At 44.5% G+C, this 15,605-nt stretch overlaps 1 protein-coding gene across 1 annotated transcript in view; it reads right to left on the bottom strand.

Annotated features, from left to right (window-relative positions):
• Window positions 1-6,517, bottom strand: part of PRPF8 (pre-mRNA processing factor 8) — a 30,527-nt gene extending 24,010 nt beyond the window's left edge. Inside the window, exons 1-14 of the mRNA XM_058560126.1 lie at window positions 6,467-6,517; window positions 6,165-6,275; window positions 5,519-5,687; window positions 4,350-4,514; window positions 4,042-4,260; window positions 3,697-3,909; window positions 3,445-3,570; window positions 3,246-3,351; window positions 1,658-1,848; window positions 1,410-1,529; window positions 1,134-1,323; window positions 882-1,001; window positions 647-781; window positions 160-289 (exon numbers count right to left, since the gene is read on the bottom strand). Coding sequence (XP_058416109.1) covers window positions 160-289; window positions 647-781; window positions 882-1,001; window positions 1,134-1,323; window positions 1,410-1,529; window positions 1,658-1,848; window positions 3,246-3,351; window positions 3,445-3,570; window positions 3,697-3,909; window positions 4,042-4,260; window positions 4,350-4,514; window positions 5,519-5,687; window positions 6,165-6,264 — 1,984 coding nt within the window. The 5' untranslated portion in view covers window positions 6,265-6,275; window positions 6,467-6,517. The remainder of the gene's footprint in view (window positions 1-159; window positions 290-646; window positions 782-881; window positions 1,002-1,133; window positions 1,324-1,409; window positions 1,530-1,657; window positions 1,849-3,245; window positions 3,352-3,444; window positions 3,571-3,696; window positions 3,910-4,041; window positions 4,261-4,349; window positions 4,515-5,518; window positions 5,688-6,164; window positions 6,276-6,466) is intronic.
• Between the last annotated feature and the right edge of the window lie 9,088 nt (window positions 6,518-15,605).

Genomic DNA, 15,605 nt, shown 5'->3' with positions numbered 1-15,605 from the left:
AGAATACTAGGTCAGAGTCATTGGAGAATGGGAATTAAAGAAAATCCAGCAAGAAGGGATCCTCACAGTCTCAACAAGGGCAGGGGACAGAATGGCAACACGCATGATCTACCCTTGAAACGATAATGGGAGAAGTTGGACACAGAAAAAAACACTCACCTTCAAACTGCCGGGCCAGGAGGTTGCCCAGCCATCGCTCCAGCAAAGGGGTGATGCCACGCATGAAAAACAGCCAGACCCGCCAGCCAGCAGCCCAGAAGCCACAGCCAGGGCCCTTCCCTACAGGACCCTACAATCCCAAGTAGGAGTCAAGAATACAAGTTAGCAACTCATTTAGACAGCAACAGAAAATTAGGCAGACAAGGGGCAGGAGGAGCACATGTATGGCAATGAAGGGAAAAAAAGGAAAAACTCTGGGACCTCAACAGCTAAAACGGAGTGAGCAATTTTAAGACAGAAACCAGTAACTGAGATTCCCTATTTAGACCTAAAAGTGGGCTTTTGGGGGAAGTGTTGAGATTCACAAAATGAGGACAATAATGACACACTCAGAGCCTCTCTCCAAACAGGTCCCTGGAAAGAGCCTGACTAGAGCTAAAAATTACCACGGATCTAAGAAAGTGAGTATATGAGGGCAGGGTCCCACCGTGTTGAAGCGGTAATAGATGAGATGCTTCAGGTCCTTGCACATGCGAATCTGCCGCATCAGCTTGTATTTGTACCGGTACATGCCCGTCAGCTGCCCCACATGGGCAAAGATGTACTGCAACCCATCTGCCAGCTGCAACACAATCGCTCCATCAGGCTTTGAGCTAGGGCCAGCTCCAGGATCAGCCCAAGCTTCCCCATCTGGGAAAGGGACTGGGACTATCTAGCCTCACCTGGAAGGCATCCACATTGCCCAATCGATACTGCACATGACTGTCCACCACCAGCTTAGTTAAACGCAGAACTTCTCGACACAGATGGAAAGCATTCCCAAAACGAGATTTCTTTCTTTCCTGGAAAAGACGCCAAGAACAGAAAAAACATTAATCGGCAATGGTCCCGACTGGATGTATGCCTTCTTCAGAGGCCAGAGCAAAACCAGTCCATCCCTCAAGCCCAGGAGACTCGAGGTCCAATGCAGGCACCTTGGTGGTGAGCGTCTTGACAGGCTTGAGGTTAAAGTTGTAATCCAGGTGCAGATAGTTGAGGTTTTTGCGATGAATAAGAAGGTTGAGCATATTGTAGCCCTGGCGGCAAACCTGGAGCCCCACCTCCACCCAGTCCAGCTTCGTGGACTGAAAGAATTTGGTGGCTTTGAAGGAGCGGAACAGATACCTGAGAAGGAGAAGGAGAGGGACAATTAGCCTCCTGATTATCTTTGGAACAAAAGAAGTCTGAGCAGGGGCTCTTGGGCACCTTACCTCTTCTTCTGGGCTTTAGGGGGCCGATGCTTCAGGGCATTCAGCACATAGTACTTAAGCAGCTTCTGGTAGGAGACTCGCACTTTCACAGGCTGCCCAGCAGGACAATGCTCCCGATACCTGAGAAAACAAGCCCACCATCTTGGCCCATCTCTCCTTCCAGCCAATCGGGTAAAGGCTACATGCCCATTCAGTTGGAGTCTTTTCTCCTATATATCCACTACCATCCCCCGAGGTAGAAGCCTCACCAGTTCTTGACAAGGGGGATGTCCAGGGCCCGGCGGGTGCGACCAGAGCGGAGGTTGAAGGGCCGTGGGGCCCAGAGGAGGGCAATGCCATTGGCTGTATTGTCTGTATAGAGGGGTGTGTCCTTCAGGAAGGGCTCCACAAACTCTGGGAGCTCAAACTCCTCATCGTCATCCGGCAATGGTTCCTGGCTCTGAAAGAAGAACCCCCAAGGGTTCAGCTCCCACTGAACCGGGCAGAGGCTTGAGATGAAAGGGAAACTCTCTGAGGCCAAGCAGAGTGGCTACATCTGCCATGGCAACTGGGCTGCCTGACAAGAGAAGCCCTAAATGGCCAGGGCAAAGGGGGCCAAGGGAGCAGAGAACAAGCCAGGGCCAACAAGGAAAGCATCACTCCTCACACCCCAACCGGCTCTCCACCAAAGGCCTCCCAAAAGAGCTCCAATATCATAAGAGGTAAACACTGCCATCACTTCTTGCCCAAGCTCCAAAAGCTGGGCTTGGAGAAAGAAATCTACTCATGTTAAGAACACTATGAGGGCGGGCCTCGTGGCTTAGCGGTTAAGTACGCACGCTCCGCTGCTGGCGGCCCGGGTTCGGATCCCGGGCACATCGCGCCCCGCTTCTCCGGCCATGCTGAGGCTGTGTCCCACATACAGCAACTAGAAGGATGTGCAGCAATGACATACAACTATCTACTGGGGCTTTGGGGGGGAAAATAAATAAATAAATAAAATTAAAAAAAAAAAAAGAACACTATGGGACATGGATGAACATCAAAAACATTATTCTAAGCGTAAGAAGCCAGTCACAAAAGACCACCTACTATATGATTCCATTTATATGAAATGTCCAGAACTGGCAAATCTATAGAGACAGAAAGTACAGTCATTCACTGAATAATGACGTTTCAGTCAATGACGGATGGCATATACAACAGTGGTCCCACAAGATTAGTACCATTATAGCCTAGGTGTGTACTAGACTACACAACCTAGGTTTGTGTAAGTATACTCTATGATGTTTGCACAACGACGAAACCGCCTAACGATGCACTTCTCAGAACGTGTCCCCATCGTTAAGGGACTTGTGACTACAGATTAACAGTTGCCTGGGCAAGGGAGGTTCAGGAGAAATGGAGAGTGACTGCTAATGGCTATCGGATTTCTTTTTGGGGTGAGGAAAATATTCTAAAACTGTGTGTGGTGACAGCTGCACAACTCTGTGAATAAACTAAAAACCACTGGACTGTATGTACACTTTAAATGGGTAAATTGTATGCTATGTGAATTATACCTCAACAGAAGGAACTAAAGAAAAAAGAACACTATGGAAACAGATCAGAATAGACTATACAGAGAGACCCAGTGAGTAATGATAAAGCCCAGACAGACAATCACAGAAACCAAGATTACCAATAACTCAGTTTGAACCAAGGCCAAACTATGAAATTAGCTTATAGCTCAAGGGAAACACTTAACAGGATGGAAAACACATCTCCCTTCTAGCTGCACTTTTATCTAATAACACTTCAACCATGGCCAGGAAATTTCTCTTGGAAGAGCTGAGGTCAAATGTCCCTTCCTCTCACCTTGACGGAGTGCCTATGGGAAATTGGGTTGATCAAAGGATCAAAGTAGAAAGCTGGCAAATCAGGATCCTCCGTTTTGATGAATACAACGTTAGGGGTGTGGTACCTAAAACGAAAGAAGAGTCAACCAAGGTTCTCCTGCCCTGGCCCAACCTAAATGCCAGCCTTCTTTCCCCCAGCTGTGTTCTAGCTCTCTCACCAGGTGAGGTGGACATGGTGTGGAAGGTTGTTGTACAAGTAAGGAAAAGCAATCTTGTATTCAGTGCGGATAGGCTGCCGGATGATGATCTTGTTAATATCATTAAACTCATTCCAGTCTTCATCCCTACGGTACAAAATCAAGGATGAGCAGACTAGTTGGAGAGTTTGGAAGCTACAAGGAGATCTTAAGGATCAAGAGTAGATTTTATTCAACCCAAGGTGCCTAAAATCCCTATTCTCTCCAACTTACTGTAGGTTGATATCTCGAACAAGAGGTTCAAATTTGGGGCCTCCAGGAATGGCCATATTGAGTGCTTTAGAGGTAAAAAACGCCTTCAGGTCAAACAGATAGAAGTAGTTGTCATCCACCAAGTCTGTAAGGAGCTGATTGGCCAGGCGGTAGAGAGTGGACATCATGGGCAGCGTGAACTGCCAGCGCTGGTAAGTGGAGCCATTCACATACCTAGGAAAAAAAAGAAGAGCCCGCATCAGGGAGGTATACCAGCTAGCCAAGCCACACTACCCGTTGTTCTCCCAGAACTCCTTGTGGATTTCCAAAACTCCCACAGGAGTGTTAACTCCAACTGTCACTCACTTCCGGCTGTCCCTCAGTGGCTGGTGGTCATAGAACCAGTCCAACACAGGGGCATCCTCCTCAGGGTCCAACTCTAGCTGAATGGCCTCCAAAGGCTCAACATCTAGGATGTTGTCGGCATAGTCCAAAGGCGGCTCTTCATCATCAAAAGGGGGGAAACGCATCCTCTTGAAATGCCTCCTGTCTCTTTTTTCTCGACGCATCATGATCCACATTGACCTGGAAGCCAACAATGTCACACAATGGTTTCTACCCACTGCCCCACAACCACCACCACCACACATGGTTATATTCCAGCACTATCTCACCCCCACTGAGAGATGTAGACAGGCTCAATGACCCAGGGAATCTCATTGACAAAGGAAATGGCTCCAGTAATGTGGTACAGCACAGGCACATCTCGAATCTGTTCCCAAGGCATAGGCATGTTCTCCAGGAGCTTGAGGACTGCATGGGGCATGTACTTTAGGGCACTGCAACGTTAGGAAGAGAGATGATTAGAAATGACAAAGTGTTAGCTGTTACCTGTGCCGTGCACAGAAGCCACACGGTACCATAGTATCACATTCCACGGAAAACCCTGCCTCAAAGTCCAAACTCCCAAACATAGACAGGCCCGCCATGATCGGCAACTCTGCCTCTCCCTCTCCAATTATGTCACTCTTCTTCTTAAACTTCACAGTCCCAAAATACTGGGTTTCAGTCCCTCTAAATCAACAGCTGTCCCTCTAAAGACAGCTTTTAGGCTGTCACACATTCTATTCTCTCTGTACCGTCCCATAAATAATAATACAATATTTACCATACTTTATTGTAACCATTTGTCTCATATCTGTCATGCCACTAGACCGTAAGCTCCAAAAAGGCCATTACTTCCTGTTCACTGCTATATCCCTAGCACCTAGCACAGTTCTCAAAAAACATATATATACACTTTTTTTTTCTTTTTTTTTGAAATAAACAAAACTTCCATGTCTGTCTTAGACCAGCTCATTAAGTGGCTAACATTTTTGTGTCCAAACAGAAAAGGGATTTGCTAAGGCATTTGTACCTATACTCAATCAGCTTGGGGACAGAGAAAAACAAGATTATAGACACCTCAGGAGTTAAACATCCGGAACCTCAGAATTCTGGTCACTGAGGAGTTACAGGCAACAAGAATGTACAAAGTGTCCTGCTCTGGGCTCCAATCCATTCAAAAATAGGAACATCTTACCATAGCACCAACAGGACAAATTAAGCTCCAGTCCCAGACCAAGAAGAAAAATTAGGGCAATAAAGAATATAACTGGAAGATCTGGAAATTATCACAGAATTCTAGTGGTTTTCCCTCTTCTCTTATAACCACCAAGATGGGCTGTCACAGAAGATGCCTGTCCCAAAATGACAGAGCAGCTATCCAGGACTGTGACCTATGAGATAGGGAGAAGGGAAAGGGGCCAAGCTCCAAATGAAATAATTCCAGGATGCTCCTTACCCCAAGTAGACCCTTTTGTCATGGCGAAACTTCCTGTTGGTCATGTCTCCATGGTCTCGAATGATCTTCCTGACATGCTCTGGGGGCATGTCTTCCTTCTGAGCATCCACAAATCCGAACTTCCGCTTTTCTGCATAGCGCTTGGCTTGCAATTGCTGCCATTTGCGGGCTACAAAGACACCTCAGTTTAAAGGACTGCACACCCTTGGCCTAATCATTCCCACCTCTTGCCCTAGGGTAAGCTCCTGTCTGGATGAGGGAGAGCTGTGCGTACAGCTGGAGTGCTCCCTGCCAATTCTCGTCATTTCACTCCGCTTTATTTTTTCCTTCATCACATTTATCACTGCCTGACGTTTTTGTTACAGATTTTTTTTTTTAAGTTTTTATTGTCTATTTCCCTCACTGCAATTTAAACCTTATCAGGGCAGGAGTTTGTCTTCATCACTATTGTATCCCCATTGGTTGGATCAGTGCCTGCAAATAACAGACGCTTTTAAAGACTTGATCAGACGAAAAAATAAATGGGGCTAATAAGGGAACTGACACCTAACGTTTTGACACTTGCCAAAACGGGGAAAGGGTTCAAACCCGCTGCGCGCACGCGCACACCCGCCCCCAAGTAGCCAGGCCTGCACGCGTTCTTCACCTTTCTCCTGCAGCTTCTCCTCCGACATGTAGTCTGGCAGCGGGGCTAGAGGGCCGGGCACCGGGTTACCCGGCCCTCGGTATGGAAATACTCCGGCCATGCCCGGAGAATCTGGGGGGCGGCGGAAGGGAAAAATTAACAAGCCACAAGGCCCGGGCCTACAAGAGGCGCAGCAGGAACACGTCGAGAACCCCGGCCTGCAGTCCCGCCTCGCTCAGAGTGCGTACTGCCCAATCCCTCGGGCCACTCAGCCCGATCCAACCACGCCCCCCGCAGCCCGGCCCTTGAAGCCCCTCACGCACCCCCAAAGCCCCTCACACCGTCGGCCGATTTCCCCGCAGCGCAATGGCGGCAAGCCTACGTCCGCTCTGCGTTCCCAACACCGGGAAGTGCGCAACCGGAGTTCAGTAGTGGATCCAATAGACGTCGAAGAGCTCAGATGGATTACAGAGCTCACCAATTAGAGTTGCATTTCGGGCTGAAGGGGGCGGGTCCATAGGCGGAAAGATTTGAACGCGAAGGGGTGTGGTCGGAGGAGCCGTAAGCTCCGCCTCCCGCGTTTCAGGGGCTGTCTCCGGTCTCTAGGCGACCTCGCACTGTTATCCGTGACTGGCGTCGGACAGTCAAAGACCCAGGCTTCCAGATTTTTAATAAATTTGTCAAAATTTGCACATTATTCTGTGTCTAGTCTCATAAATGCAGACTTGGGGTACAATAGTAGCTCTGAGTCAATCAGTCCTTTGTTCATGCATTCATTCATTCGTTCATTCAACCATCATTTATTGAGCGTCCGCTATGTATCAGAGATTGGGAATACAGCAGGGAAAAAGCCAACATTACGGAGCTCACAGGGTAGCGGGAAGGCAGGCAAAAACCCAGGTTCCTACAGTGCCGCGTGAACTCCCTGTACAGGAGTTCAGGGGCAGAGCATTTTAATCCTGCCTGCGAAGTCAAGGAAGAGTTAGTCAATGAACCTAGAAAAATAAAAGAGGCCTTGGGGAACAACATTGCTGGGTGTCTTTTTCCTCTCCTCCGTTCCTCTTTTCTCTCTCTGGCAATGATTACACTATGGAGTGTATAGTAGACACCCTATAAATGCTTCTTGACTCCCTCAGGCTCTGCCTGTCTTACTGCCTGAATTGCTCTCCATCTCCTGCCATCCTTGTTTTCTCTCTTGCTCTATCCTTTGGTAACAACTTTGAATCTAGTTTAAGGATAAATTTTTTTGAATTCACACCAAGTTTATTGTGGAAGGTGCAGAGGAAATGAAACCCATATAGCCTCTCAGTTTAGTTGGGAATTCAGGATTCATAGGTGAAATAACTAGAGGAAAATGCAAAGGAGAGTCCAGGCAAGTGCTGGCTGGTATGGAGGCTTCTACAGTTCAAAGGAGGGAGAGGAGCATTATTAAAGATTTGATGATGCGTCTTTTTCTCTTCAGATGGAATAAATCTTTTGCCTTTTAAAGATTTGATGGAGGGCCGGCCCTGTGGCTTAGCGGTTAATTGCGTGTGCTCCGCTACTGGTGGCCCCGGGTTCGGATCCCAGACGCGCACCCGACGCACCACTTCTCCGGCCATGCTGAGGCCACATACAGCCACTAGAAAGATGTGCAACTATGACATACAACTATCTACTGGGGCTTTGGGGAAAAAAAAGGAGCAGGATTGGCAACAGATGTTAGCTCAGAGCTGGTCTTCCTCAGCAAAAAGAAGAGGATTAGCATGGATGTTAGCTCAGGGCTGATATTCCTCACAAAAAAAAAAAAAAGATTTGGTGGAGATGCGTGGATGTGAAGGATTTGATGGGATAAGGAAAGAGTAAGGAAAAAAGAATCCCAGGTGGTGGAAACTGCTACAGTTAGAGTTTAGAAAGAGAAACGAACATGGCATGCTCTAAAACAGCAGCCGATCAATCTGGCTACAGTAGAAAGTCCAGCATCATCATTATTATGTACATTATCATCATTATGTTCATCATCGTCATTGTAGTGAAGTCCTTACCACCTGCGTAAGCTTCACTATGTGCCAGATATTGTTATAAACTCTGGTAAAATCTTAATATTCTCTATAGCTTCCTTAATAGTATTGTACCAATGTCATTTTTCTGGTTTTTATTGTCCTACTATTGTCATGTAAGAAATTCTTGGGCCAGCCCCTGGCTTAGCGGTTGAGTGCATGCACTCTGCTACTGGCAGCCCAGGTTCGGATCCCAGGCGCGCACCGACGCTCGCTTGTCTGGCCATGCTGAGGCAGCGTCCCACATACAGCAACTAGAAGGATGTGCAACTATGACATACAACTATCTGCCGGAGCTTTGGGGAGAAAAAGGGAAGAAAAAAAAAGGAGGAGGATTGGCAATAGATGTTAGCTGAGGGCCGGTCTTCCTCAGCAAAAGGAGAAGGATTGGCATGGATGAGCTCAGGGCTGATCTTCCTCACAAAAAAAAAAAAAAAGAAAAGAAATTCTTAAGTGGGTGAAGAGTATACAGGAAATCTCTTTACTATTTTCTAAACAACATTATTGAGATATAATTTGCATTTCATAAAGTTCACCTGTTTAAAGTATACAATCCAATGATTTTTAGTATATTTATAGAGTCATGCAATTATCATCATTATCTAGTTCCACATTCTCATCATCCCGAAAAGAAAATTTGTACCCGTTAACACTCACTCCCCGTTTCCTCCCACCTCCTACTCCTCAGTCCTAGGCAACCACTAATCTACTTTCTGTCTCTATAGATTTGCCTGATCTGGACGTTTCATATAAATGGTATCATAGAATAGTGGTCTTTTGTGACTGGCTTCTTTTACTTAGCATAATGATTTTGAGATTCATCCTTGTTGTAATAAAATACTACATATATATTATCTATATATATACGTACATATCTTCCTTGGAGAAATATGTTTTCAAGTCCTTTGCCCATTTTAACATTGGGTTGTCTTTTCATTGTTGAGTTGTAGGAGTTCTTTATATAGTCTAGATACAAGTTCCCTGTCATATATATGATATGCAAAATTTTTCTCCCATTCTTTGAGTTATCTTTTCACTTTCTTTATGGTGTTCTTTGAAGCACAAAAGTTTTTAATTAAACCCAACTTATCAAATCTTCTCTTCTATTGCTTAAGATTTGGTATCAAATCTTAGAAATCATTGCCTAACCCAAGTCACAAAGATATGCTCCTACATTTTCCTCTAAGAGTTATTTTTTTGTTTTTTGTTGTTGTTGTTGTATGTTTGTGATAGTTGTATGTCATAGTTGCACATCCTTCTAGTTGCTGTACGTGGGACGCAGCTTCAGCATGGCCAGACAAGCGAGCGTCAGTGTGCGCCTGGGATCCAAACCTGGGCCACCAGCAGCAGAGCGCTCGCACTTAACTGCTAAGCCACTGGGCCGGCGCTCCTCTAAGAGTTTTATAGTTTTGGCTCTTACATGTAGGTCTATGATTCATATTGATTTAATTTCTATGTATGGTGTGAAATAGGGGTCCAAATTAATTCTTCTGCATGTGGATATCCAGTTGTCCCAGCACCGTTTGTTTAAAAGACTATTCTTTCCCCTTTGAATGGTCTTGGACACTTTGTCAAAAATAAACTGACCATTTATTTGTTTCTGGACTCTCAACTCTATCCCAATGATCTATATGTTTATTTTTATGCTCTGTGCTATTTTTGCAACTTCCACATGAGCCTAAAATTGTTTCAAAATGAAGAGTTAATAAATAAATAAGCTAATTTAATCCTCAAAACAGCTTTACAAGATAGGTGTTATTATTATCCCCATTTTACTGATGAGACACTCAGCCTCAGAAAGGTTGAGTCATCTGCCTTGGGTCACATGATTAATTACACAAACTATGTGTCAGGTTCTGTCTAACAACTTTAAAGATTTTATTTATTTATTTTTTCCCCCCAAAGCCCCAGTAGATAGTTGTATGTCATAGCTGCACATCCTTCTAGTTGCTGTATGTGGGACACGGCCTCAGCATGGCCGGAGAAGCGGTGTGTTGGTGCACACCCGGGATCTGAACCCGGGCCGCCAGCAGCGGAGCGCGCACACTTAACTGCTAAGCCAGGGGGCCGGCCCTCTAACAACTTTATATTCATTAGTTCATTTAACTGTCACAATAATCCAATGAGGTAGGTGCTATTATTAGCCTTATTTTATAGACAAAGAAACTGAAGTGCAGAGGAGCTGACCCATTTGCTCAAGTTCCTACAGACAGTAAATAATGGAGACAGTAAATAATGCGTCTCGAGCTCAGATTCTTAATCATATAGCCATATCATCTTCTATGCTCATGCTAAGAAGCATAGATGATGTTGGATGCAAAAATTTGGGCCAAATTAAAAGCTGGTGTTGAATTCCAAGACTTTTGCCCATGATTTGACCTATTTAACAATGAATTCCAAGCTTTTTCTTTTAAAGCTGGAAAACACTTGTGCAAATGAAATAATCTACAAATGAAGAGACTAAGACTTAAAAAATTAAGAACTTCTCTTATTTAAGGTCTCTTAACTGGTCAAATATAGTCTGTCTGTGTTAATCTGAGGAAGCTCTGTTGAGTAGGAAAGTGACCAAGCCAGGAACAGACCTGAACAGAAAATACTAGCTGCCGTTATTATGGACCACTCATTCACCTAAATCAGTCTCCTCATTCCTTGAGGAGTTTAAAATTGGACTTGGAGGTAACTGTGGGTCATACAAATGAGGGAGTCCTCTGGCTAGAAATACACAAGCGGCAGTCTAGGAGAGATTGAATCATCAGATCAAAGTTGATACTAGAGCCATGAGAAAGGATCAGTTCACAGAAGAAAGAATAACAGAAAAGCGGATGAGGAAGGCTTGAGACACACACAGTCTTGGACAGGAGGCCAGAAAAAGCCATGGAAGGAATAGATGGAAAGGTTGGGAGAGACCCACAGGAAAGAACTTCAAGAAAAGGAAGCCCTTGGGGCTGGCCTTGTGGTGTATCTGCTAAGTTCACGAGTTCTGCTTCGGACGCCTGTGGTTCGCCAGTTGGGATCCCAGGTGCCGACCTACTCACCGTTCATCAAGCCATGTTGAGGTGGCGTCCCACACAGAAGAACCAGAAGGACCTACAACTAAGATATACAGCTATGTACTGGGGCTTTGGAGAGAAAAAAGAAAAAGAAGATTGGCAACAAATGTTAGCTCAGGACCAATCTTCCTCAAAAAAAAGAAAGAAAGAAAGAAAGAAAAAGAAAAGGAAGCCCTCTGTCATGTTAGATGATGCAAGAGGTAGAGAACGACTGAGAAAGGACACGAGCTTGACGAGAAAGAATTCTCTGACGTAGGAGAGCAGTTTCAGAAAAATAATGAGAGAGGAAGGTTCCTGGTTGCCAAGGAGATTCATGAAACAATGGAGCCAATGGGAACTGACCATTCATTTGAAAATTTAGGCATAAAAGAAAGACAAGAATTTGGACTGCAGTAAGAGGGTTAAGAGAAATTGAGATGAGAAGGAAGGTAGATTAGAATCATAGAACTGGCAGGGACATCAGAAATTATCTCCTCCAAACTGCTAGTCAATGCAGGAAGTCTTTCCAAAGCACACATGCCCTTAAAGATTTCCTTCTACAAAGGCTTAACACACACCTTCAGGCGCTGGCCTTGCCAGGGGGCCGGGATACAGAGGAAAGCAGACCAGACCAAGGCTATGCCTCCCGGGAGCTTGCATTCTAGCTGGGGAGGTGGACATTAAATAACCAGTTACACAATTAACACTTTTAGTTTTGGTTTTTATAAAGTCATACAGTCTCATAGAATTTGTTACAAAAATTTATTACAAAGAACAGCTACCTATGCTCCCTCTGAGGGTTTCTCCCTCCCCAGAAGAAACCACTTTCACCAATTTTAGCTGATTATTTTGGCATTTATTTCCATACCTCCAAGTAATAAGCTTGTATTGCTACTTTTTTGACTTTTTACTTTTAGACGTTATCTACTCATTTTCCACTACAGAAAATGGAAATCCAACTCTCCCCTTAGCCTCCCATATACATGTGTACCCTTTCTTTCCACTACTTCGGCCTCCCAATATGGTTATACTATAATTTTGGTGAGATTGATAAGCAATGTTTACATAATTGTTCATGTAATAATAAGAGCTAGCCCTTCCATAGCATTTACTCTGTGTCATACACAGTTCTAAGCACATTAGATGTATTAATTTATTTAATTCCCATGATAATCCTATTATTGTTATTTCATTGCACAGATGAGGCTACCAGGCCACACAGAAGTCAAGTAACTTGCCCAAGACCACAAAGCTAATAAGTGGAAGATCTGGGATTTAAATCCAAGTAGTCTGGCTCTAGAAGTGAGGACCTAGGAGCCCCTCCTCAGCTCCCTGTGGGAGGACACAGCAGTATCGGACTGAGTGCCCAGCCTCTGAGACACTAATTTACTTCCCAAACCCTCAGGTACAGCGGGCTGTGCTGGGCCCCACCTCCTGGGCAGACATCTCCCTCTTGCTAAGGATCCAGGCTGCAGGGAAAGAACAGGCACCTCCTCTCATACTTCCCCCTAAGTTATTACCTTCCCTGTCTCCCTGTTGAGTGCACTCACCTCCAGCTGCCATCTGTGTGTCTATTGTCAGCAATTTATATGAGATTAAAATGTAAAAAAAACAAAAAACAAAGCCAACCAAACAAAAAAACTTTATTATGCTTCTCTATACAAATGGTACCCACAGATTTGCAGCTCATTCATGTAGTAAACTATGATTACATTTCCTTTCCTAAACAACAGTTTGTTTTGCTTATAGTTAATAGTTGCATTTGCTTAGTTTTATATGGACTCTTTGCCAATTACTCCCTAGCTCTTCATTAGTTTCTAAATCTCTTTTCAAATGTTCAGATATATAAGGTAGTCTATCCGTTTCGCTTTTTCCCAAAAAAAGTCTTTCCCAGAGCATCATGACCTGCTGTAGTATATACCAGTTTCCCTCTCTGCTTGTTGGACAGCTCTCTTCCTAGGATCCCCCTTCACCATTGTCCTGGGAAATCCTTTCTTTTCTATGTTGAATCTCCTGTTTTCTATATCTGTGTCTTCCTCTTTCTTGGTTAACTCCCTCATTTTGGTGGAGTGTATCCTCTAGTAGCTTTCTGAGATGGGTGCATGGAAGATAAATTTTTTGAGATTTTCATGTCTGATATGCCTTTTTCAACCTTCACACTTGATTGATAGTCTGGCTGAGTATCAAATTCTAGTTTGAAATCATTTTCATTCAAATTTTTGGTGACATTGCTCCATTGCTTTTTAGCTTCCCGCGTGGTGTTTAGAAGTCCAAAGTCATTTTGATTCCTGATGTTCATACATAACTTTTCCCTCCTCTCTGGAACATTAATCTCAATGTTCTGAAATTTAACTGTGATGTTACTTGATGTGAATCTATTTTCTTTCACTGTTCTGGGCATTCCGTGGACCCATCAATAGGGCAACTCACGTTCTTTTGTTTTGAGAAATTTTCTTTCATTATTTCATTGATGATTTTCTTTTCTTTCTATTCTCATTTCTCTCTTTCTGAAACTCCCATTATTTTGGTGTTGGGTCTCCTGGACTGGTCCCATGATTGTCTCATCTTTTCTTTCCTAATTCTACCTCCTTTCTGGGATATTTTCTCAACCTTATCCTCCAACTCTTCCATGAATTTTTCATTTCTAGTGTCACACTTTTAATTTCCAAGTACTCTTTTTAGTTCTGAGTGCTTTTTTTTGGTAGTATGCTCTTGTTTCACAGTTACAATATATTCCCTTGTCTCTCTGAGGAAAATAATAAGAGCTTTTCTGAAGTTTTATCCTCCATGCATAGTCTTTGCTTTCTCTGTGTTTTTCCCTTTTTTTTTCTTTTTCTACGTATTTCATTTTAGAGGCTTTCCTCAAAGCCCATAATTGGTTCTTCAATTAGACTTGTAATAAATGCTTCCAATGAGAAGTACAGAGAGATTTGACCAAATTGTAGGCGAGGGTCATGGAAATTTCTTTGGAAAAAGAGGTGTTGAAGATGAGCACTGAAAAGTGAGAATGTATAACATAATGAGAATGGAGTAGGAGGAGGGGAGCCAGAAAGATGGGAGCAAGGGAAAATGGAAAGCCTACTAGGGATTGGGTATTGTCTGTGCAAGGTCCCGGGAAAGGAAGGAGCATGGCACGTTTAATAAACTGAATAAGGTCGCACAAAGAATGTAGCAGAAAGTACTATAAGTGTGGAGAGTAGACAAGGGGAGATCATGTAGAACCTTACAGGCCATACCATGGGTTATGCCTTTATCTTAAAAAGGAGGAAGAGCCACTGGCTGGTGTCAAGCAGGGGAATGGCGTGATCAGATTTGCACTTTAACAATCGTGATCCGATTTGCATTTTTTTCCCCCAAAGCCCCAATAGATAGTTGTATGTCATAGTTGCACATCCTTCTAGTTGCTGTATGTGGGATGCGGCCTCAGCATGGCCGGAGAAGTGGTGCATCGGTGCGCGCCTGGGATCCGAACCCGGGCCGCCAGTAGCGGAGCGCATGCACTTAACCGCTAAGCCACGGGCTGGCCCAGATTTGCATTTTTAACAGTCACAGACTGGCTGCTACGTGGAGAACAGTTATGAGGTCATCATCATGTCACCCAGGCTAGAGATGATGGTGACTCTGACCAGGGTGAGACAGCAGAGATGGAAAAGGAATGGACAGATGTGAAAGCCATTCCAAACTCAGCAATTAATTAGATATGTGTATATGGAGTGGGAGGTCTGGTGGCATGGCTTAAGGATGATCTTTTGAGTCTCTCTTTTTTTGTTTGTTGGTTTGTTGGTTTTGCTGAGGAAGATTCTCCCTGAGCTAACATCTGTGCCAATCTTCCTCTATTTTGTATGTATGTGGCCACCACAGTGTGGCTGACAAGTGAGGTAGGTCTGCACCTGGGATCCGAACCTGCGAACCTGGGCCACCAAAGTGGAGTGCACAGAACTTAACCACTAGGCCATAGGGCTGACCCCTGAGGATGATTCTTAAGCTTCTGAATTACACAGTGAGTTGATGGCAGTGCTATGCACTGTAGGGGAGGAAGACAATTCCTCTACCCTCTAGGTCCTTCTGGCTAGTCTAAGAATTAAATTGACATGAGACAGAATAACAGGAGAAAATCAAACAACATATAACATGTATACATGGGAGAACCCCAGGAAAACTGAGTAACTGGCCAGAATGGCCAAAACCACCTTAAATATCATCTTCAACTAAGGACAAAGGAGGATGTTGGGGATAGTGGTTTGGGACTTCAAAGAGGAGGAAGGCAATTCACATGGAGATGGAAAAGCACATGTTTGGTAGACAGAACTTTGATAAGAATGGGCTTAGCGAGGACCCTCACAGTCTACCGATACCTAGCGTTATCTATGGTGATGGCCTGTGCTGGGGACAGG

The sequence above is a fragment of the Diceros bicornis genome, chromosome 18 (assembly GCF_020826845.1).
Source record: "Diceros bicornis minor isolate mBicDic1 chromosome 18, mDicBic1.mat.cur, whole genome shotgun sequence".
Classification (NCBI taxonomy): domain Eukaryota; kingdom Metazoa; phylum Chordata; class Mammalia; order Perissodactyla; family Rhinocerotidae; genus Diceros; species Diceros bicornis.
The sequence above is the reverse complement of the archived record's forward strand: the minus strand, read 5'-3'. Positions and strand labels throughout refer to the sequence as shown.